The sequence below is a fragment of the Suricata suricatta genome, chromosome 3 (assembly GCF_006229205.1).
Source record: "Suricata suricatta isolate VVHF042 chromosome 3, meerkat_22Aug2017_6uvM2_HiC, whole genome shotgun sequence".
Taxonomy (NCBI): domain Eukaryota; kingdom Metazoa; phylum Chordata; class Mammalia; order Carnivora; family Herpestidae; genus Suricata; species Suricata suricatta.
The window spans coordinates 57,279,966-57,304,887 of NC_043702.1; the positions used below are offsets into that span (position 1 = coordinate 57,279,966).

The 24,922-nt window shown below is 39.6% G+C and overlaps 1 protein-coding gene across 3 annotated transcripts in view; it reads right to left on the reverse strand.

Moving 5' to 3' along the window:
* MAP3K20 (mitogen-activated protein kinase kinase kinase 20) overlaps positions 1-24,922 on the reverse strand; it is a 177,274-nt gene that overhangs the window by 67,992 nt on the left and 84,360 nt on the right. For all 3 annotated transcript variants that reach the window (XM_029934371.1, XM_029934370.1, XM_029934372.1), the window contains exons 4-7: positions 13,453-13,554; positions 9,044-9,109; positions 5,488-5,516; positions 5,228-5,365 (exon numbers count right to left, since the gene is read on the reverse strand). In XM_029934371.1, the coding sequence (XP_029790231.1) occupies positions 5,228-5,365; positions 5,488-5,516; positions 9,044-9,109; positions 13,453-13,554 (335 nt within the window). The remainder of the gene's footprint in view (positions 1-5,227; positions 5,366-5,487; positions 5,517-9,043; positions 9,110-13,452; positions 13,555-24,922) is intronic.

Below are 24,922 nucleotides of genomic sequence, written 5' to 3' on the forward strand. Positions count from 1 at the left end.
AAATAATCAGTTGGAAAATAGCCAGTCTACAAAGATCTGAGTTCTGTTTCTCCAAGAGTTCTAACACTAGAAACCTAAGTTTCATTTTAGTCCCTCTCTGAATCTCGGAAGCGCTCTTGCCGCCGAGGGGCCCCATGACAGCCACACACGTGTGGGACACGGACCGGGCACCGCGAGCCGCTGGGCTCTTGCGGTGAAGTCCGGCACCGGCACCTGCCGCGATGCCCTGTTACTAATTCGCCCGGTGGAGGAACGTAGCTGTTATGATACAGAACAACAGCTGTTTCTACATGAAACACAATGACGTTTGGCACAAAAAAGTCCTTTGTGAAGGAAGTCATTTGGAGGTCTAAAAATATATTAAACTATGCCTGAAAATACCAGTGATGGGAATGCAGGCCAAACATTATTGTGATCTTTCCCCTTAAAAATACTTTCCAATTCATTCTATATTGAGACGTGCTCACGTTTAAACTGTGCTCACAAGGAAAATTTTCTATTTTCAGCTTGCAGAGAAACTTGGACAAGGCTGTGTACTTTTCCTGCCTTTTCTTTTACAAACAATGGAAAGCCATTACCAGAGCCGGGCTTGCTCGGGAACGGGGCTCAGACAAGTGAGGCACTGACACTCCCTCTTAAGCCACTCTTATTTTCGAATAGTGGTTCTGGCTCAGAAGCTTCTGAGAAGCTAATCCTGTCTGCACTGTCATTAGGAGAGCTTTGTTTTTAAAGAGTGGCTAGGCCTTGTGTTCTCAGAAGGCTTGTTCTTTCAATGAATTTTTATTTCCTTCAGTCTTTTCTTTTTTGTGGATAACGTACTACACTCTCCTCTGATTTGGCCCTTCAAGGGACCCATCCTAAGCGGGTGGCACAATCTCCTTTCTTGGAAAATGAGGGGAGAAGCAATCGGCCTGCCTAGCAAAGTCTGTCAGCCTGGAAGCAAGGACCGCAGGATCCATGTCAGGTGTCTGTGGCACATTTATTTTAAGGCTGCACCAGGCTGGTTAGTGTTGCCACGTGCTAAGAAGCCACATGGGTTTATCAAGCTGTGGAGAGCCAGGGACTTGGACGATCCTGGGGGCTAAGTTCATATAGCACGTCTGAAAAAATAGAAAAATGAAAAGCAAAAACATATTAATGTGGGGGTTTTTTTGAGGTGAATTTCAAAAAAGGACACGTCTTTTTTTATGGTCTTACTCACCTCTATGTGACTGCTATGTATGTATGTGGGTCGGGCCTCAACGAACAGGGTGGATTTTCAGTGAACTCTGGGAATTCTGTTTTGTGCAAAGAGATACTATAATGACAAGTGGTCCTGGCACCTCACTTACGTTTTGAAAGGAGATCAACAGTTCTAAATAACCACCTTGCTTTCCTAGGAAGGCATCTCTTTCAAAGTCTACGCACTACAAACTTCTAAAACTAACACGCTGCTACCTTTACACACGTTCGCTACTGCTCTCCTCAGGAACACCGACTCTGACCATGTAATGTTTTCTTCATTTTTGAAAAATCTGTGGTTCCTTAAACAAAAAAGCTCCGAAAAGCATGCCTCGTACCGTTTCTTTCACTAAATGGTGTTTATCAAGAACAGAACAGGAAGGAGTTGAAATTAAATAAAATCTTGAATTCTCATTTATTATTAAATTCGTGTATCTGCCATTTTCTGAAGGGAATTCCGTTGATACAGCTATGGGTGAGGATAACCAGAATTCGAGTAAACCTAAGATACTGTTTTAAAACAAACAGATTCGGGGCACCTGGGTGGCTCAGTCGGTTGAGTGTCTGACTTCGGCTCAGGTCAAATCTCACGTTTGTGGGTTCGAGCCCCGTGTCGGGCTCTGTGCTGACAGCTAGCTCAGAGCCTGGAGCCTGCTTCCGGTTCTGTATCTCCCTCTCTCTCTGCCCCTGCCCGCTCATGCTCTGTCTCTGTCTCAAAATTAAATAAAACATTAAAAAAAAATTTTTTTTAAACAAACAGATTCACCAAAAAGGCTTTTTTTTTTCCACCAGTCAAAAGAGGTCTCTGTCGTGAACGCAGAGTTGATATTCAGAAGTGCGGCACCCGGGTTCTGAGGTGCGGCACCTGGGGTGTAAATATAGAGCAACAGTGGACGTGCTCGGCGACCGGCTCTCAAGCATGCTATAGACTACTCGACAGGATGATCTGTTAAGCATTTGTTAAATTCCCCAGAACAAAACAAAGGAAGGGTCTGTAAACAAGTAACAGTTAGAAACCCTTATTCGCCAAGAGAAACGGTCAGGCCCACCTACCAAAACAAGTAGTGCGCAATCACAGGAAGGAAAACGCTTTTTAATAAAGTAAACAACATTTGCAGACTCAGAAACGTTCATTCAAACTCTGTTTACCCTGAGGGGGTCAGTGGGGAATGAGTCAAAGGGATTTAAAAAGATACAGGAAAAAATCCTAAGTGCTGCAAACGGAAGTCACCACCATCTTCAATAGTTTGCGTGTGAAAATGAACAGATTCTTGGTTACTGGAACTGAGATTCTATTTCAGCTCAGGAAATGCAGTGAGTGCGCATTTCACACAACAGCCCCTGGCAACTGTAAGGTTCTGGAAGCTGGTGGTGTGAGGCCTGTTTTCGTAAATGTTTCATAATACTGAAACCAAAACCTCACTCTATAGGTAACACAGAGCTGTCTTGCAGAGCAAACATTTTGAGATAGGGAAAGTCCCAGACTTGGGGAGATTTTTGAAAGTAAAAGTGCTGGACAAGAACTTGGGGAGTGAGTGCTAAAATGAGCCTCAAAAGTCTTCTAGTTCATACAAATGTGCACAACTAAGCTAAACATTGTAACCACGGAAACGTGTGTCCACGTCTATAGACACATGCAAGTGTCTCTTGCTCACTCGCTACGAACCATTCCTGCCACGGTGCTTCCCTCTCCTCCCTCCTGCTCCACAGAGGAGTCTGTGAATGGACCGCGGCCTGTGGCACAATGCGGAGTGCCTTTAACATTTGTCAAAGGTTGTAAAAATCTGAAAGTATACACAATAGAGATTACAAGTGGCCCTTAAAGTCTAAAATATTTACTGTTGGGTCCTGTACAGAAAAAAGTTTGCTGGCTTATGTTCCACAGGATGAATGAGACACTGGTCTCAACAAGCAGGCGAAATACAATTTAAAATACCCTACATTAGTGTCTAGCACAGCGCCTGACACACACAAAAATACATTATTGCTTAAAAATGAAGGAAGAGAGCTTCCTAAGAGAAAATGATCTCAAAAAAGTCTGAAATTGCAACAGATTCCCTCATTTTCAGATGCCCCAGCAGAAGATTTGTAGGATGGTCAGAATGTTTTGACACAGGGAACCTGTTTTTTAATCTAGTCTCTTCAGGAACTTACTTTTTTTTCCATCATCTTTCAGTGAGACTTATTTGGTCACTGTCTATAATAGTATAGCCCCCATTATTTTTCTTTTTAAAAGCTTTTAGAAAACATTTTATTTTTGAGAGAGAAAGAGTGCGAGCGAACAGAGGGGAGGAGCAGAGAGAGCGGGAGACACAGAATCCGGAGCAGGCTCTAGGCTCTGAGCTGTCAGCACAGAGCCCCATGTGAGGGCCTGAACCCACGAACCACGAGATCATGACCTGAGCTGAAGTCAGAAGGTTAACTGACTGAGCCACCTGGTGCCCTCATTCTTAAAACACCCAGAATTAAGGAAAATGGGATATTTAGCCTGAAGCAACTGTTGTCTTCCAGCCTTTAAAATTCTAGCCTTTTGCCAAAAATGTGTATTTCATTCTTGTAATGACTTTTCCAATAGCCAACAAAATTCATTTCTATTATAGTAAATAAATTTGGCATACGTAAGATGTATTATAATTTAGAAAAAGCTTACCAATGAAAACAACCCCAAAACTTCTGTAATGAAGCCAGGAGTACATACTTAAGAAACTGATGGCCTCTAAAGGAAAGGGAAAACATTTGACAATGTGGTTTCCTCGGGCCATCAGCGGTCACTTGCAGTTGAAATCAGAAGTCTGGAGAAGACGCATGTTAGTTTGAGCCAAAGTTAGTCTACTGCTTTTCCTGTTATTAGGAAAATGGCCTTTTAAGAATAATAATATGATTGTAGAGGCACAATAATTTGGGGGACAGAGAAGGAGTTACAATTACTATTTTAGACTTTTAAAGAGATACACAGTATTGTTAGGGGTAAAAAAACAAAAGGGGGGCAACAGGGGCACACTTGGGTGGCCCAGCTGGTTGAGAGACCGACTCGACTTCGGCTCAGGTCATGATCTCACGGTTCGTGGGTTCGAGCCCCAAGTAGAGCTCTGCGCTGACAGCACGGAGTCTGCTTGGGCTTCTCTTTCTCCTTCTCTCTCTGCCCCTCCCCTGCTCACTCTCACACTCTTACTCTCTCTCAAAACAAACTTAAAAAAAAAAAAGGCAACAAATGAATTCCTTGCACGACCAAAGAACCACCCTCCCAACGTCCCCTCCCCTCCCACCGGTCCCGTCTCACTTACTTCTTCCTCACTGCTTATTCCTCAAGAATGATCCACCTCAAAACTCCTCCTCCAAAAGCTTCTGCTCCTTAAGGGACCCTTTCCTGTGGTCTCCATTCCCCGAGCACCCCCCACCCCCATATTATTCTGTTCTTGTAACTGTGCTGCTCTCCTGTGACTTTTACAGGGACCTTCAGTTCATGTTTCAGGGAGTCACACTACATAAGACTTGCGGGAGGCCTGGGCAAGGCCATGTACTAAAAGCTAAGTACCTTTTCTTCTATACTCTCCAGAAACTCACCAATCAGCTTAATAGTTGACTCTCAATAATCTCCTGTTAGTGAACTCATGTGGCAGATCTACTGGTGTTCTGAGTAACTTAGTAGCATGAAGTCCTGTTCCAAGTGACCCCTGTCCCCACTGACTTACACAGACATCGCACAGTCACGTGTCCAGCCCAGGGAAGCATTCTTCCCAGAAGGGCATCAGGCCCCACGTGACTTTAAGGTCTAGCCAATTTGCTTTCTGGAAGTAGCACTGGTTTCTTAACACAGGACACAATAAAGGTGATCCCATTAAACATCCTGGCGACTGGCAAGCGTTCTCTCTGCGGCCACTGCTCTAGGCACTCCAGCAGGAAGCAGCGGCAGCGCCTGAAAGCGGCGTTAAACGGCTAGTCTTCCTTCTGTAGGTGTTTGCTGTGTGTATTTCCTTGAGCAACAAAAGATGAGAAATGAACTCACCACACCATAGGAATACGTGTCACAAGTTTCAGACACAGGGAGACTTTGGATCACTTCTGGGGCCATCCACGGGAAAGTTCCAACCAAGGACATGTGTGTTGTATGATTATGGAACCGAGAGGCACCGAAATCGCATATCTGAGAAAAGAGAAACAGGTTTCAACCTTCTACTACCGATTAATAAAAGAAGTATCCATCACAAAAACCTACATCTGAAGTTCAGAAATACTTTTGAAGAAAATGAAAAGAAACAGTCCTACCTTCAATACCCCATCAGCAGCTATAACAACTAAAAAAAAGAAAGAAAGAAAAATTATGATAATCATCTAATTCGTTTGAGCCATCTTATATTGAAAGAAAAAAAAAACCCATAAACTTCTACTTCTATCTTCCATGTGGCATATGAAAGGTAAAACTGAAGTATTTACTGCATTGAAGATTTTGCAAAAAGGAGCTCTCATTAAAACAAAAACAAAAAACGAATTCCTTGAGGTACTGATGAAAAAGGCTTTCAAAACAGTTGTTTAAATCAAATGTGGCACTGTCCAGTAAAACCGGCACGCATTAGTATTAGTAGAGAGAACTGAACTTTTTCCCTGCGCTCTGCCACCACACTGCCACCAGGGTACTGGGGAAGTAATCAGCACTATTACTTCCTGGTGTGTATTTTTTGCTCTCAACTGAAGAGTAATTTTCTTGTAGGCAGGGACAAACTCATTCATTCACTTACACACTCACTCACTGAACAACTATTTGCTGAGCACCTACTATGGGCAAGGCCATGGACTATGTTCTAGAAGAGAAAGACGAGCAAGGCCAGCCAGTTGCTGCTCCTGTAGAGCTTACACTTTAATGGAAGAGACACTGAAACCAATATCTATAATCAAGTAGGATGACACCTGAAGCTAATATAATACTTATGTTAATTATGCTGGAATTAAAATTTTAATTTAAAATGTATTTAATTAAGTGGGATAAATTCTATGATGAGAGATATACAGAGATTGCCTCAGAACCAAAGAGCAGGGGTATCTAAGGAAGTCAGATGGAAATTTCTGGAAGAAATGGTGCTTATGCGAAGACCTGAAGAACAAGCTGGGATTGACCAGACACAGGAACGCTGCAGGGGAAGCAGATTCTTAGGCAGAAAAAAGAGCCTTGTAGAAGGTCTGGAGCAGAGGGAAGGGCGCACAACTTTGGAAGGCAGGGGCCTGGTCTTAAGAGCCTCTGTGGGACATGGAAGGCCACTGAACTAGACAACTGAAAGGGTCAGATGTGCAGAGGGGAGAGCGTGTGAGAGAACAGAACGGGAGGCCAGGAGACCACTGCACACAAGTGGCTGCGGTCCGGGGCAGGCATGACGATGCCTGTCCCAAGGCTGTGGCACAGGACAGGAGAGCAGGGGGCAGAGCCAGGAAACATTTAGGAGGCCCAATCCGCTGGGCCTGAACAAGGAGGCACGGGGCGGGGAGGGAGGACTGAAGGATGAAATCAAATGAAGAGGCAACACAGTACAATGATTAGGAGCTCTGTACACACTGTTCCTTTTCATCTCATTTCTGGGTTAGGCAAATGGTACTGCCATTCACAGAGAAAGGGAATGCAGAAATAATTTTTTAGTGGGCAGAGAGGAGATGAAAGATCAATGTGGACATAATACATGCTCCAGTCATATGAGGATCTCTTTGGCCACTCCCAGTAAGTAGACAGACATGTGATTCTGAAGCTGAGGTCTGTGAGGAGCGTGAAGACGCAGATAGGACTTTTCTGGCGGTGGGTGGATAAGAGCATCAGAGGCAAGAAGGCCCAAGGCAGACCTTTAAGAACTATTCTAGTATTTCTTTTGTAAGCCACACGGCGCCCTCAACGTGGTAGTTGATCAATACTTACTAGCTGTTACTAGTGACCTTAATAAGTGGGAAAAATATTCTTTGCATGAGACAGCCTAAGGGTAAATGTGATACCATAAACAAGCTATGAGTTTTTAAAAAAAAAATATATATATAATTAATACCACATTCTAGTTACTCTTTACAATACCTTACTTTTTTTCATAAGATTAACGAGTGCTTAATTAAAAACAAATAAAGAAACCTAACATTATAAAAAGGTATAAAGTAGAAGATAAAAGAATCTTGTTATTCCCTGTTTCAGAAAAAACTGCTAAAAGTTAGGTCAATATTGTTGCCTTGTGTATGTTGTTTTCCCATCAAGTAACTGCAAAAATTGTGACCGGTAAAAATCAGGACAGTCTCTGTTGTTACTTAGTTTCCATAATGAGATCATGGATAAATCCAAAATTTAATCACTATCATCTCATGAGATGTTCAGGACATACTGATAAAGCAGATTTAAAAAACACAAGTCAAATAGCTTGTTAGAATGAAATTCTGAGCATGAACTAAAAATCTACAGGCATAAGACTCTGATACGTCCTACTAGATTGAAATGATTTCCTAATGACTTCCGGTTAGCCAACTTCTCTCAAAAGTGTTTATTTAGCTCCAGGGAGTTTGTCTCTGAGGAGTCAAAGGGTGAGAGGGTAAGAGATGATGGAGACAAAGGAAAGAACGGTCAGGGTCAAGCCTACGGTCCAACCTCGACAACGCATGAGTGGCCGCTGCCAAGAACTTCCCTCTCTCCCCCACGACAGACCTCACAGTCCCGGGTCCCCACCAGGGCATCTGGCCCATCCCCTACGTCTCTTCCTCCGACTACCCACTGCACATTCTTAGCATAAACCCATTTTAACTACAGTGATTTAAGGATTTTTAAAAATTAAATAGTTCTCCTCCCTAAGAATCATTTGGAAAGCATGTAAATAATTAAAGCACAGAAATGAATCGGTAGCAAGACTTTAGTAACAAGCTCTCATGTTTGCTTTAGCCGGTGTGGGCCAGCTAAATCGTCCCACACCCTGCCTTTATCCATTAGCTTCTAAGTGATGCAATCGAAGAGGCATTCCGTTACCTCTCCCACCTACGGGTAATAAGGTCTAATCTCGCCAGTCATTTGAAAATGCTCACTTTCTTTTTTTATACTTCTTTTTTAATTTTTTGAGAGAGAGCATGGAGCATGCAAGTGTGCACAAGTGAGGGAGGGGCTAGAGGAGAGACAGAAGGTCAAGCAGGCTCCTTATTCTAAAGCCTGATGTGGGGCTTCAGGCCACAACCCTGGGATCATGACTTCAGCTGAAATCAAGAGTTTTGATGCTCAACCGGCTGAACCATCCAGATGGCCCTACTCACTTTCTAAATTATAAAATATAGGATCATAAACAAACTTTGGAGAATACAGAAGAAAAAAGAAAGCCTTGCTTTCCAAATTCTGAAATGTGTTGACCATTTTTGGGCAATGCTCCAGGTAATATGATGAACACAAAAGTTTACACCAAATAATTCAGAAGTAATAAGAACAAAACTCAAAACTGCTAGTACAGAGAACCATCTAAAAATAGAAGACTAGAAGTGTAGGACTACATGCTTTAATCCAGGAACACCTCTTTTAGAAAAGTATTCTAGAGAAATAATTAAGGACGTGTTGAAAATTTTTGCTGAGAAGTATTGAGCTCAACACTTTGTATCATAGAAAAAAATGTAAACAACCCAAAATGTCCACATTCTGTGCTATTCATACAGTGCAGCTTCTTAAAATAAGAATTTTGATATTTACAAGCACTGGAAAGATTTTCATGGTATCAGTGATAAGTTAAAACATCAGGGTACAAAAGTTCTGAAAATCATGAGCCTACTTCTAAGGCAAGGCGCATGGATTTCATAATAAAATGGGTAAAATAAAAACATATGGCTACATTACCATTTCTTGACTTGAGATCTCTGTGAATCACTTTGACAGGAGCCTCCATATGTAAATAGTGCATTCCTTTTCATACAAGAAGGAAGAAAGGCCCATTAATATCATTTTTCAACACTGCATCAGTATTAACTTTCTATTTTCAAACATCAGTATTTCATATTTTTGCAGAGGATTCAACAGCAGAAACTAAGTTCATGTGTTCTGTTCTTACATGATTGATAGAAACAGGATATATCTACATTAGGCAAATTTGTATGCTAAGGAAAGTTTATGTGCTTTATTCTCTTAGAAGCTGGAATTTGATTGTGGGTAAAGCCAGCTTCTTACAATACCTAATAAGGAAACCTTAATTTTCTGGAGTCTGCACAAAAATAGCAGTTACAACCCGAAGAAGTGCTCCAATGACTAAGGTATTCCTCTCCCAGTTGCCTTCTAAATCAGCCAAAGTTCTGACCTAGGTCTTCAGCTTTCATCTGCATGTCTGCAGCTTGGTTTATTTTCTCAGTACCCACTCCAATAAGCCCTTGGGAGTGGTGGTGGGGTACAGGTGGGGAGAACTGGTTGGACTCATTAGTCGTAGTTGATGAAAGATTTTATGATCCTCAGATACAGAAATTTACAGTAGTTACAAAATATTTTATTCTTGTTACAAGGATGAATCTTTGGGATAATCTATATTTAAATGCACTCCAAAATTCTCTCCAACATATTTAGAATGTAAATCAAGTTACTTCAGTAAACTGAATGAATATATAAAAAGTACAGCTTTATTATTCTGAATAAAAAATTATACTTTATTCTTTAAAATCAGACTTTAAAAGAGAACATACAGTTATTCTCTCGGCAGGATTCAACTCTTTTTCTGCATTTTTGCACTACCTACCCCTTTAGAATAAAAAACATAACATTTCTACTGAAATAGAGCATTTCCTTTCCCTTTCCTTCACAAATTGTCTTTTCTAAATCATGGAAGAAACAGCTTCCCTATAGCCACAATCAAACAAGCTCCTTTTGTTAATGAATTATCCATTTACACATAATAAGTAGGCTTTGGTTCTTTGAGTATACAGAAAATTTCAATTTTATAAAGGCTAATTTTTAAAATAATCTATTATTTTCTACCATTCTGATTATTAAATATTGAAGAGTCATGCAAGAACAAAGAAAATGTAAACTCCTGCGATATGAAGATATTCCTGAAAAGGGTCAAGTTCACAGAAGTCCCAGTAATTTAATCAGTCTTAGAGCTAGAATCCAGTAGAGTGCACTTCTAAGATGACATTCTACATCCTACAAACTGAAAATTCAATAGCTACCATTTGGATAACTTTTAATAATTTTTAGGACTGAATTTCATACCTCCTTCTTGCTTTAAGTACCAAACGCAGCTCTGTGTAATTACCATTAGAGGCAGGGCTAGTTTCTATACCTGCTGACAAGTAATGATTTCAAAAAAACAACACAAAAGCTTTAAATGTAGGCCTTTTATTCCTATGGCAGATATGTTGAGAAAAAACACTACAAGTTACTTGTGCATACTGTATAACACACGTATCTGCAGGATACTTAGTGTGTGCAAACACAGTGGTAACTACAATCATATAACATTCTCTTTGTTTTTATAGAGCCGTCCTACTTTGGCCTTCTTTTTATTGTGAACAATGAAAAAGGCATCAGATTTAAGATTCAGGGCTCCTACAGAAGAAGTGACTGGGGTTAATCAGGGGAGACTTGGAATCAGGAGGACCGTCACGAGCCTGGACCCAGGGTCCCCTGCTCTCACTGTTCCCTGTGCACACCGGTGAGTGACCTACTTGCTGGCCCGCCCCCCACTTCCCTTCCCACTCAGAGAGCAGAGAGGATTTTTTTTTTTTTTTTTTTTTTGCTTTTTGGCTTCGAGAAGGTATTCTGTCAGCAGTAATGTTAAGCAATGCCTACTTCAAAATGCGTGGATCAGTCTTATTAGAATAGAATTATTCGTTCTTTGATTTCTCAACATCTTGTTGCTTAGGTGTCTTCAATCATGGTCAAACTGAAAGATACACAGCTGAATTTGAAATGGAATCAACGAAAATCAAGGTTTCCTTTTAATCTCCAAGTTCTGTGTAGAGCTTTACCAGACAGAGCTGAAGTCATTCGGAAAGCACTGATTTCTTCTTCCTTTTATAGGCCATTTTAAATATTAAGTATTACTTGGGACTATAAATAAACAAGTCTCTTCTCTGCCTCATTCTTCTCACCTGAGGCCAAACACATTAGAACTTGCCTTTTAGAGCAATTCGCCAGCAGTGAAAACGTGATTTCATTACTCTGCAGTCTGGCATGCGGTCCCCGTCCACTTTCATTCCCTCCGTCCCTACTCTGTCCCTGGAGTTCCAGTCTACTACTTAATTAGCCCTGCTCTCTCTCTCCTTTGTCCTTCAGATACACGGGGGCCAGCGGTCTTGAGAAACCCCAGGGATGACTGAGCTGATCTGGAGCCAAGGGACTTGCCCCTCCGACAGGGACTATGCAGGGAAGGGGCCGGAGGGAAGAGGTTCCCAGGCTGAGGGCCAGGGAAGCTTAAGTATTGCACGCACAGCAGGAAGCGGAGTGACTGATGTCGGTTGATTTGTTTGCTGTCTATCAGTCCTAAGTGCCATTAAGTAATAACATGGGTGTAATTGGCTGAGCACCCTAAATGCAAATGTCAGTAAGGTGAAGTGCTTCAAGCCGGAGACTGCCCGTACACGTATTTACATTATGTGAGTGTATTTCCACGCTTCCAGCAGTTCCCTGGAATAGCACGCCACCCTGCTTACAAACAGGTGGCTCCCGGGCACCACCCACACATGCAGAAGTGGCGAGGATGTTACAGAAAACTGTCTTGAAGAATGCCAAAATGTATGGCTGATTTGAAATGCCTGATGCATGAATGTACAATTAAGTTAATTAACACAGCCAAAGCCTTAAGTACCCCATCCTAGACATAGAGCTTATTATTCTTATAAGGTAATGAAGTACTGTTCAGCAGCAGCATTTTACATGAAATTAAAAAAAATTTTTTTTCATTTTCCCTATTTGAAGAATTTGGCAGGTGTTGATGAAACTTAAAACTGACAAGATAATTCCCCGAAGGAAAGACTATTACTTTTGGAAATCACTGTGTGACGTCCCAGTGAAAGCAAAGTATGAGTTGCTCTCTTAATGAGTGCTAAATATCCTTTTATTTGCTTTGTAAAGAGATGCTTATAGAGTTTAGGGTAGCAAGATGCAAAGAAGTGAACCGCTTGGGTAAAATCTGGACATGCTTGCTTTCTAGGGGTTGCTAGAATACAGGCGTAACTATCAGTGTTCATTATTTAGATGAAGTTGTTTCCAAAGCAACTTTGACAGTTATAAATAAAACTCAGAGACCTTGGGTTAGGAAAATGGAAAAGAAAAGATAAAAATAGATGGAATTTAAGTTGCCGTAGAAAGCATTAGTCTATGCAGGAATTTATGAGGGAAAAAGAACTGGGCACCTTGTTTAGGGGTTTTGGGCATAAAACATATTTCATTTCCAAGGGTGATTTCCAAGTTTACATTAAATATAAAATAAAATCTGAATTGCTTTCACATGGCAGGACAAATAAAATTTTTTTTGAAAGTGGTTACTATTTTTAACATATCATTATGTACACAAAATGAGTAGAACTAATCCTACAATAAGTCACATTTTCTGGATACTAAGTCTAAGTAGAGTCCTGCAGAACAACGGAATTATGATCTTTCTATTTAATGTGTTGATCAAGCAAGCTGGTCGATTACAATGTCACAAAATGTGGAGAAAATGGCTGCCCCTGGAGCCATGGATTTTGTCAGGACTTGGTTTCAGGGAAAGAAGTAAAGTAAAGAGAGAAAAGGAATTCAGGAGCGGAAAAGGCAGGGACTTAAAATATCTATACAAAAAGAGAGAGAGAAAGAGAGAGAGAGAGAGAGAGAAAGAAAGAGAGAGAGAGAGAGAGAGGGAGGGAGGGAGGGAGAGGGAGAGAGAGCACGCACGCATGAGAGAGAAACCAAAAATCCTGACTGTTAATTATAGAGACTAAAAAGATGGGTGTCGGGCGTGGGGGTGATGGGTGAAACAGGTAAAGAGGACTGAGCAGTGCGCTTGCCCTGATGAGCACAGAGTAATGCAGAGAGTTGCTGAATCACTATACTGTACGCCTAAAATGAATGTAACACTGTCTGTTAAATAACTATACTTGAATACAAATACAAAATACAATTAAAATATCTGTACAGAAAGTTGCAGAATTCCTGGTACTTTTAGTCTGAAAAAGAAGCATCTAAAGACACAGAATAACAAACATTCTGCCTTAAGTCGCTATGTCAGGATGGGAAAATGTGTCCCACCAATTCTATGAGAATACAGGAAGCTTTACCACCTTTGGCTACATCAGTGGCCCAGGTCATAATGTGATCCATGTCCATCTCTTCACTTCTGTTACTGTTAATGTAGTCATAGAGTGATCCCAGAGAAGCATATTCTAGGTTCAAAGGAAAGATAAGCATATAATTAAAACCAAGGTGCATTTCAGAAATAACACTGTGTACACCTGAAAGAATTTAACAAAGCACATTAAAAGCACACAAAGACTGTTCCATGCTGAGGTTTCTAAAAGCTAATACCATCCTGAAAAGAAATTTGTCAGAGACAAAACCACTGACACAATGAATATTAGAACTTCAACTGGGGACGAAATCAAACCTCCAGTATAATGCTGAATAGATGTGGCAAGAGGGGAACCTCACTACCCTGTCCCCAGTCTTAGGAAAAGAACATTCAATTTCACCATTAAGTATGACATTAACTGTGGGTTTTATAGATGCTGTTTATCAGGTTGAGAAAATTCCCTTCTGTTCCTGGTCTATTGAGATTTCTTATAATTGGGTGTTGTAGTGTGGCTGCCAAAGGGTTTTGTCTTTTTATTCTATTATCTCTTATAGTGCCTTAATTGATTTCAGATGTTAAAGAAATCATGCATTTGGGGGATAAATTCCATTTGGTAATGGTATATCATTCTCTTTACAAGTGGCTGGATTCAGTTTGCTAATACAGATCTTCCTCAACTCACAATGGGGTTACATCTCAATAAGCCCATCGTAAACTGAAAATATGGTTAAGGTGAAAATGCATTTAGTACACATAACCTACCAAGCATCATAGCTTAGCCTAGCCCACTGTAAACATGCTCAGAACACTTACATTAGCCTATAGTTGGGCAAAATTATCTAACACAAAGCCTATCTTATAATAAAGAGTCTAATATCCCATGTAATTTACTGAATACTATACCAAAAGTGAAAAATAGAATGACTGTATGGGCACAGAATGTTCATAAGTGTTATCAGTTGTTCACCCTGTGACTGTGTGTGAGGGCTGTGGCTCACTGCCTCTGTTGCCCAGCATCACAACCGAACACTGTACCACGTACCACTGGCCCAAGAAAAGATCAAAATTCAAAATGTGAAGTATTATTTCTGCTGAATGCATATGCAATTGTAAAGTCAAAAAATTGTAACTTGAACTATCATAAGTCGGGGACCTTCTGTATGTAGTTAAGAATTTTTGCATCTATGTTCATGAGGGGTATTGATCTATAGTTTTCTTATTACATTTTTTCTGGCTTTGGTATTGGGAAAATACTGGCATTATAGAATGAGGAAGTGCTCCTTCTTCCTCTATTTTCTGAAACAGTATGGGAAGGATTGGTATATATATATGTGTGTGTGTGTACATATATATATATATATGTAAACATTTGATAGAATTCACTAGTGAAGTCATCTGGGTCTGGGCTTTTCATTATGGAAATAATTTTAGAATATTTGACTAATTCTAATTTCTTTGTTATAGATCTGGTTAAATTTTCTGTTTCTTCTTGAGTCCATTTTGATCATTTATATCTTACATTTTATTGTACCTAAATTGCCAAATTTGTTGACATAAAGCTGGTGACACCATTGCCTTATAAGTCCTTCAAGTTTCTGTCAAGGCCATAGTGCTATCCTTTCCTTCATTTCTGATTTTGCTAACGTGTATATTCTCTCTTCTCTCTCGATCAATCTAGCTAATGGTTTGCCAGTTTCACTGATCTTTTCAAAGACCAAATTTTTAGTTTCATTGATTTTTCTCTATTTTTCTATTTTATCATGTTCTGTTCTCATCTTTATTATTTCCTTTCTTTGGCTTACTTTGGGTTTATTTGATTCTTTTTTGTAGTTTAAGATTGAAGCTTAGATCATCAATTTTGGACTTTTTTTGACATAGGTGTTTAAAGATATAAATTTCCCGCTAAGTATTACTTTATCTGCCTCCTATAATTTTGTTATGTTGCATTTTTCATTTACAATGTCCAAAATATTTTAAAGTTCACTGTGATTTCTTCTTTGAGTATTTAGGAGTATATTGTTTAATTTCCAAATATTCAGGAACTTTTTAGATTTCTTTCTGGTGTTTATTCTAATTTAATTTTATTGCAGTGGAGAACATAAATTGCATTATCATGATCCTTTTAGGATTATCAAGATTTATTTCACAGCCTCGCTTAAGCTGTATCCTGGAGAATGTTCCATGTATACTTGAAAAGAATTTGTATTTTTTGTTAAGTGGTGTGTTCTATGTATGGTGAGTTAGGTAGAATTGATTGAGAGTGTTTGTCAAGTCTTCTTGATCCTTGCTGATTTTCTGTCTAGCTGTCCTATCAGTTATTGAGAATAGGGCAGTGAAATCAAATATTGTTGAATTGCCTATTTATACTTTACATTTTGTCAGTTTTTGCTTCTTGTACTTTGTGGACCTGTTTTTAGGTGTGTATACATTTATAGTTGCTCTATCTTTCTAATGGGTTGATCTTCTTATCATAATGAAATGACCCTATTCATCTCTAGTAATTCATCTCTTTTATGTCTATTTTATCTAAAGTAATGTAGTTACTCCAATTCCCTCATGGTTAACTGTTTGCATGGTATGTCTTTTTCCATCCATTTGCTTTCAACATTTCACTGTCTTTGAATCTAAAATGTATCTCTTGTAGGGGCGCCTGGGTGACTCGGTTGGTTGAGCATCTGCTCTTGATTTTGGTTCAGGTTGTAATCTCATGTTCATGAGATCAAGCCCTGCTTGGGGACCCGTGCTGAATGCAGAGCCAGCTTGGGATTCTCTCTCTCCCCTTCCCTCTGCACCATCCCTGCTCAAGCTTTCTCTCTCTCAAATAAACAAACATTAAAAAATAAAACAAAATGTGTCTCTTATAGACAGCATATTGCTGGATCTTGCTTTATTTATCTAATCTGACAATCTCTGTCTTTTGACTAGAAAGTTTAGACCATTTACACTTAATGTAATTATCGATATGGCTAGATTTGATTTTGCCAAATTGTGTTTTGTATATCTCCCATCCTTCTCAGTCATTTGCTCTTCTTTTACTGTCCTTTTCTCTGTTAATGTTTTGTGTCTGTCATTCTAATTCCTCAGTTGATGTTTATTCCTGTATTTCACCAGTGGACTTTCTCCATGGTGGCTAAAGGGAATATAAAATACATCTTAATTTAGCACAATTGATTGCATTTTAACACCAACTTAATTCTGGTAAAATAAATTTTCTCTAATACAGCTCCATTCCCTCCCTCATTTTTACACTATGACTATAAAATATATCTATATTTTTTAAATAAGCAAAATAGGAAAAAAATAATTTTTTAAATTATTACTTCATGCAATTTTATGTTCTGAAGGATGTTACAAGAAGAAATAAGAACAAATACATTCATGGAGTGTTTTATAGTAAGTGACATATTTATCATTTCCAGTGCCCTTTATTTCTCCTTGAATTACTATCTATTGTCACGTTCTTTTAGCCTAAAGGACCTCCTTTAGTATTTCTTGTAAGGCAGAACTAGTAACAAGTTCTCTCATCCTTTATTCAAGCACATCTTTGCTTTGTTTTTATTTTTAGAAAATAATTTTTGCTGGATGTAATTTTTTCTCTCACCATTTTAAATGTCTACTGTTTCTGGCCTTTATTGTTGCAGATGAGAAGTTAACCATTCATCTTATTGTTATTCCCTTACAGGCGAGAAGTTGTTTTTATTTACTATTTCCAAGATTTTCACTTTAACAACCTAGTTTGTGTCTAGGTGTGAGTTCTTTTGAATCTACCCTACTAGGAGTTCACTGAACTTCTCCAGTACATAGATGAATGCATATTTATCAAATTCCATAAGTTTTTCTGGCCATTATTTCTTCAACTATTTTTCTGCTTTTATTCCATTTTCTACTCCTCTTCTCTTTCTGCTACTATACACTGGTACACTTGATGTATGGATTTGATGCTCATAGGTCTCTGAGGTTCTGTTCATCCTTACACAAATTTTTTCTCTTCTTCAGACTGGATAGTTTCTATTGGCCCAGTTTTAAGTTCACTGATTTTTTTTTTCTCTTTGCTATCTTAAATGTGCTATTCAGTCACTCTAGAGAATTCTGCATTTTAATTATGGTCCTTTTCAACTCCAGAATTTTCATGGGGTCCTATTAAAAAAATATTTACTTGATGAAATTCTTTGTTGTTTGCTTCACTGTTTTCATTTTAATTCTTTTTTTAACTTTTATTTTTAATTTTTTAAATGTTTTATTTATTTTTGAGACAGAGAGAGACACAGCATGAGCAGGGAGGGGCAGAGAGAGAGGGAGACACAGAATCTGAAGCAGGCTCCAGGCTCTGAGCTGTCAGCACAGAGCCCGACTCAGGACTTGAACCTACGAACTGTGAGATCATGACCTGAGCCGAAGTCGGAGGCTTAACTGCCTGAGCCACCCAGGCACCCCCATTTTAATTCTTTAAACACTTTCCTTTAGTTCTCTGAACATATTGATTCTTTGAAATCTTTGTATGTTAAATCTGATATCTGAGGACACTTAGAAACTACTTCCATTCATGGCTTTCTTCCTGAATATAGATCAAACATTTCTGTTTCTTTATAAGTCTAGTTATTTTTCTTAAAATTTGGGACAGTTTAGATAATGTACTGTAGCAACTCTGGATTCTGACTTCCCTCTTAAAAGTTGTTCTTGATGTTTTTTGTTTGTTTGTTTATTAACTTGCTTAGGATAAATTTATGATATCTTTCTTCTCTACAGTGTGCCGTCTGGTGATATCTATGGTCTGTTGTTGCTGTTTTTAGTCTTGATTTTATTTCTAAGCTTGGCCTTTTACAGGAATTGTCATATATCTCCATAGGTTAATGATCAGACAATGGTTATACAGAAATTATGCTTAAGTACTTTGGGCTGATGGATCTGTATGTAAAAAGTAGGAGAACATTCAAAATTTACCCTAGCTTTTACTTTCCACCAGACCTTTTTTGTCTCCTCTTTGTATTTTCATAGGCTTAGAGCCCATTAGGAGTATGTGGATAGTGTGGGTCCTCCCCACTCTCGTTTCTGCACACGTATGGCCTCAGCAAGGAATATATTTGTCCCACTCACAACCTTCTATTCAGGCTAGCAGGGCTGTGGGCCCTACCTGTTTACCTGCCCAGTACCATCACTGACAATGCTGCTGGATGGAGCCATTATCCATGCTCCAAATCTAGCGAGCACACTTCCACCATGGCAAAAAAAAAAAAAAAAAAAAAGCTGCCAATCCTCACGGCCTGCTCTTTGTGTGGCCTGAGCTGGTGTGGGGTAGGATAAGAAGAATGGAGGGGCGCCTGGGTGGCTCAGTCGGTTAAGCCTCCGACTTCGGCTCAGGTCAGATCTCACGTTCGTGGGTTCGAGCCCCGCGTCAGGCTCTGTGCTGACAGCTAGCTCAGAGCCTGGAGTCTGCTTCCTGTTCTGTGTCTCCTTCTCTCTCTGCCCCTCCCCCTCTCATGCTCTGTCTCTGTCTGTATCCAAAATAAATAAAACATTAAAAAAAAAAAAAAAGAAGAATGGAAACTACTGCAGGCTAGAGTACCACTGAGTCCCATTATTATCACCCAAAAGTCAGCAATTTTTTTCAAATATAAATATTTCTGAGATTGTTGTCAATTTGGTGAATTCCAGAGTGTCAAAAATTTTGTCCAGTTTACAGATGCTTCTAGGGAGAGGAGTTGCTGACCTAATTGACTCATAGCTGGTGGTCTATCCCAGAAAATTCCACATTATATTAAAGGCCAATCTGGAGAAAGGCTGAGCCTTATTTTGGGAGGCTGAGAATGATACAACTCCAACTTTAATGATTTAAAATAAGTATCAACACCACAATGATAGTGTCTAGAATTTCAACAAATAGCTTTTAAAAATTTGTGAACAATACTTTGAAACCAAAGTCAATTCATACAAGTAAATGTATATTATCATAAGAAATTATTCCTTGGGGCACCTGGGTGGCTCAGTCAGTTAAGCCTCCAACTTTGGCTCAGGTCATGATCTCACAGTATGTGGGTTCGAGTCCTGAGTCGGGCTCTGTGCTGACAGCTCAGAGCCTGGAGCCTGCTTCAGATTCTGTGTCTCCCTCTCTCTCTGCCTCTCTCCCTCTCACACTCTGTCACTGTCTCTCTCTCAGAAATACATAAACATTAAAAAAAAATTATTCCTTAGGAAAAACACTAATACTCATAGCAAAACACTAATGATCTCACTGGATAAGACTCACATTTTTGTTTTTTGTTTTTATGTAATTTTTATTTTGACATTAAAGTTGTTAATAGCTACCAGTCAAGTGGCATAAAAGTATAATGATAATCTTAGATAAACAAAGGAATGGCAAAGAAGTAAAGAGCTTTAAGTTTTACTATGAAATAGTGTGGTCCAATGTAACCATGAAGGCATTAGTAACCTACACTACCACATTACTCTAGACAATTAAGCTGCTTTCTATAAATAAAAATATCCCTGGTCATATACCATTCAAATAGTTTTTTGTTACTTTTACTATTTAGTAGAAGATTTAGTAGGGGATTCTCTTAGGACCCTTAAGACTTACTGTAGATGCCAAATATAAAGTAATGCTCACCTCTACTACAAAAAAAATTACTCCTCAAAAAAGAGTCATCTTTTATTAAGATATATCTAAAATCTCTCATAGGGCACTCTATCAATTACTTTATTTTGTACAACAAAATATATTTGGGGAAAATACATGACAATGAAATTACCTTAATCAAAGGCAAATTTTAAAGGCTTATCAAGTCACCCGTATGAGTAAGAAACAACAAAAAAAGAGGCAACCAAAAACAAGTCTTCTAAAGATCCCCTTAAGAAGCAATACAGTTATGATTACAAACATGCCTTATGGGACTAAACATCCAACCATCCTAATGTTATGTCACTGGGTACCTGTAGCTGGGGATGAATATCCAGAGATAGCATTACACACAGAAATCTAAAACTACAAAATTTCTAACATCTCAGACTACGATGAAGATGATTTTGTGATACTGTGATTTATGTTAAGAAATACGTATTTGTTGGGACATCAGGGTGCCTCAGTGGGTTAAGTGGCCAACTTCCGCTCAAGTCATGAATTTGTGGCTCACAAGTTTGAGCCCCATGTTGGGCACTGTGCTGACGCCTCAGAACCTGGAGCCTGCTTCGGATTCTGTGTCTCCCTCTCTCTCTGCCCCTGCCCAGTTTGTGCTCTGTCTCTTTCTCTCTCAAAAATAAACATTGAAAAAATGCCCATAAGAAAAAAGAAATACGTATTTGTCTTCTTCCTGTTTCTGAAACACAACTCCAAGAACCCAAGGGATTTTCTAAGCAATAAGAGTAAGGGAATATCTTTTGTTATATTTGTCTTTGATTCCTCAAATAGCTCCAGAGCCATTGAGGTAAAAGGAGTGTCTTGTTATTCATAACGAACCCCTTTCAACCACATCTGGGTTTATGTTAATGAAGTAGCTTTTGGAAGGCCCCTAAGGATAAAGACTATTTGCCAGGAGAACCAACCAAAAGACTAGAATCCACCCCTCACCCTTCCCCAGTATACATGCAACTCTGGTGAGGGGAGAGGGCTGGAGGTTGAAGATCACCAATGGCAGTGATTTAATCAACCATGCCTATGTAACAAAACTTATATAAAAATCCAAAAGGATGGGTTCAGAGAGCTTCCAGATTGGTGGAGAAGAACATATCCATATGCTGGGAGGGGCTCACCCAAAACTCCAAAGGGACAGAAACTCCTGCACTCAGGACCCTTCTGAACTTCACTCTATGTATCTCTTCATCTATCTGTTCATTTTTACCCTTTAATACCCTTTGTAATAAATTAGTAATCTAGTAAGTAATTTGTTTTTTCCTGAGTCCCAGGATTTAATCAAATCCAAGGAGGGCATAGTAGGAACCTCCTATTTATAGCCAGAGGTCAGAAGTACAGGTGACAATCTGATTTGAAAATGCCATCTGTTGTTGGGGGGAGGCATTCTTGTGGGACTGACCCTGACCTGTAGTATCCGATGCCATCTCCAGGTAGATCACGTTAGATTGGAGTTAAAGTGTGGAACACCCAGCTGGTGTCGCAGAACCACTTGGTGTGGAGTGCAGGCACTGGGAGTGGAGGGGGCATGCGGCAAGGCATTTTCATCTGTAAGGGGATGTACTCTGAAAAGCAGGCTAAGATAACTGAAAAATGGATTCAGATAATGAAGCAAACATGGATGGAGAAGATGCACGGTTAAATGAAGTAGCTTCGTGAATGTGAGGGTGCAAGAAAGACAGCACTCTTATCTTATCTCCTATAAAAAGTGACCCTGAAGTATGTGGGTAGGAAGGCATATAATTCTTTCGCCCTTTTGGTTTTCTCATTGGAAATTAAGGACTCGTCATACATACATGTGATCATATGCTTTAGAAACCACTTCACTTCCTCCTAGAACACAGTTAATGGACTTTGGTATGAAGTATTTCTTTAATTCTTTCAAAAAAAAGATCATGAAAAACCATATTAAGCAAACATTTCCTTTTTATTTTTTTTAATTTGAGAGAGTGTGCACTTTCAAGCGGGGGGAGGGGCAATGGGAAAGAGAGAGAGCCTCTCAAGCAGTCTCCATGCTCAGCATGAAGCCTGATGTGGGCTTGATCCCATGACTGGGATCATGACTTGAGCAGAAATCAAGAGTTGGCCATTTAACCAACTAAGTCACCCATGAGCCCCTCCTTTTCATTTCTAAGTTAATTTTTCCCTTTTAGTTTTATGGCAATGATAGCTGGTTCTGAAAATTGTAAACACATAGTCAGTCTTGTTAAAACAAATACCGTTACCTCAAAATCTCTTTATAATAAAATATTACCAAGACCAAGCTTAGTTTGCATTGTAAGAGAACAAATGAATTTAGGTAAATATCTGGAATTCTGTAATAACAAGACATGACATTTGGTTCTAACTGGCTAATGAGAAAAGACCAACACGATATAAAAGTATGCAAATTAGATGTGTCTGTGCCTTAAATAAATCAAGTTCAAGTTCAAGGAAATGAGCTCAGGCACTTAAAAATTAATGTTTTCCATGGTTGAGTTTAATGAGAATTTGGGTCTGTTGAAGAATCATGTAGAACTAGCATCCTCCTCTCTTAGAGTAGTGGGGAGAGGTCATGTGGAATCAGTAACAAACTTAAGAGGTGACAGCAGCCCTAGACACAAAGATTTAATTCCCTAGGCCTCTGGGACTCTCAACCACCTTCCCCTGGAGTCCTGGGACCCAGTCTGCCTGCAGGTGCTCAGTGCAGGTTCCTCTCCAATGTGGCTACAGAAGAACTACAAGACCTAGTATCTCACAACGCCACCTTCCTCCCCATGGGCGGTCTCACCATTACAGTCTCAATTATCAAGTGTTGTGTAAATACTTGTAAAGATAAAAGACAAAAGAATAGGAGTAGTACAGACTTAAGAGGTTTCCAAAGATCACAGTAAAAGTGATCCATTACTGTAACTTTTCTTTTGACTTAGTAGTCTTATGTTTTAGTCACATCTTTCTTTGTAGTTGTGGGGGAAAGAGGCTCACTTCCCCTCCAAGGGAAATAAAGTGGCAGTTGCCTCTAGGACTCTTCCTCAGGTCCCTCTATAAGCAGGTTTTCTAAGTCTGTGATGCAAAGTTTCAGTACACACACACACACACACACACACACACACACACACCCTCCCAGAAATCATCTATTCTAGTCCCTTCATTCAAATAGGAGAAAACTGAGACACAGGTCGTCAGAGAGCCATCAATGCAGCTTTGGCAGAATCATGACAAGACCTGACATCTCCCAATTCCCAGAGCAGTGTTCATTCCATTCCAACACTCTGACAGATCATTCTTTCAAGTCCTCCGTATGAGTGACAACAGCTGCTTGCTGAAACAATCTTTTCTATTAACAAATAAACTCAAGTGGGATGGATTCAAGTTTCCCCTCTCAGAACCCCAACACTGGAGAAAGTTGACAGAGTACAAAAGAGGGGGAGGGAGCCAGCTAAGCTGGGTGATCAAGGTCCATGCGCCTATTTGTCTCTCTGCTCTTTCCTAACCTCCCCCATGTGAAGACTTGTTCATGCTCGTTTCAAGAGGCAGGCTAACTATTGTCATCCCCACCCCAACTGCTCTCCCCAACTAGACTCAGTCGGCAAACAGGACTGCTACCATGCACAGAACCTGGCTTGATCTTTACGCTGCAGAAGATTATTTGAGAAGTTCACATTTCTTTAGATACTTGTAAACAATCAAAATTAGCATTCCTAGAAACAAAAGTAATCTTATCAAATTAATATATTTTAAGACACCAAGCCTTGGCTAAAAAGTGTCTTTAGTAATCAACCTCATAGGTCAATAAAAGAGCCACAAATACACAATTTACTCTTACCTGACAACTGTAAAATTTGTGTAGTTTTAAAAGAAATGTTTAATATTCATAGTTGCCTATTACTGGCTCTACAGAGAAACAGACATGGATCTAAAAAGAACTGATCAATTATAACCAAAGAGGTGGCGTAGGTCTAGGTATGAGCAGGGAATGCTAGAGAAGGACCAGCTAGTCCATAAATAAAATAAAATAAAAAAATAAATAAAACCAAACTTACTCAGCCAACTCCTTGGATCTTTTCTTCCTCCCTTGGATGAGAAGACCCCGGGTGAGTATGCTGGCTAACAATGAATGTGTTCCACATCCTCCTTGGGATTCAGAATAAACTCTTGGGAAAAGGAATTCATACCACAAGTCCCTTTTTCTATTCCTCATCCTCGCCTTGAGAAACTAGAAAGCTTCATACATAGTCCACTGAGTTCAGTAAAGCTAACGTCTTCCACTCACAAGCATTAAACATCAAGGGTACAAGACAAGAAGCACGGGAATCTCTTTGGAGTACCACACTTTCATCTGCTACATAAGACTAAGCCACAATGAGGAACAGAAAACTGGATTCAGATTTTTAAGGTAAACCTAACTTGTTAAAGGTAAATACGATGGGATTAGGAAAGGGAGAGAGAGATGGTACTGGGGACAGGATAAGGTTTAACTTTAATCAGAAATATGACAAAAGGACGTTAACCACGGTTTACACCCTAACACTGTAACTCAGTCTTGGGTGTGCAGGTTAATAGGAAATGTACAGGCTGGAGGGTAGAAACCACCACATTACCCCATTTTAGGTATAGACCTAAATATACATAGCTAAATCGGGATAAAGTTCCCTCCAGGTAAGAACTTGGGTAAAATACTATTTATCAGAGTAAGAGCATGTTAAACTGCTTACTACTCAAAGTCAGACAACCATGTCCCTTTGAGGGGAAGAAGCAATGCCCTGAGCCATCTGAGCCTGGGCTGCATTTAAGAAGAGACACTTCTGTAGAAAGTCAATCTGAGAAACTTATACTAGTGGTTCTACCACCAGCTGGATGA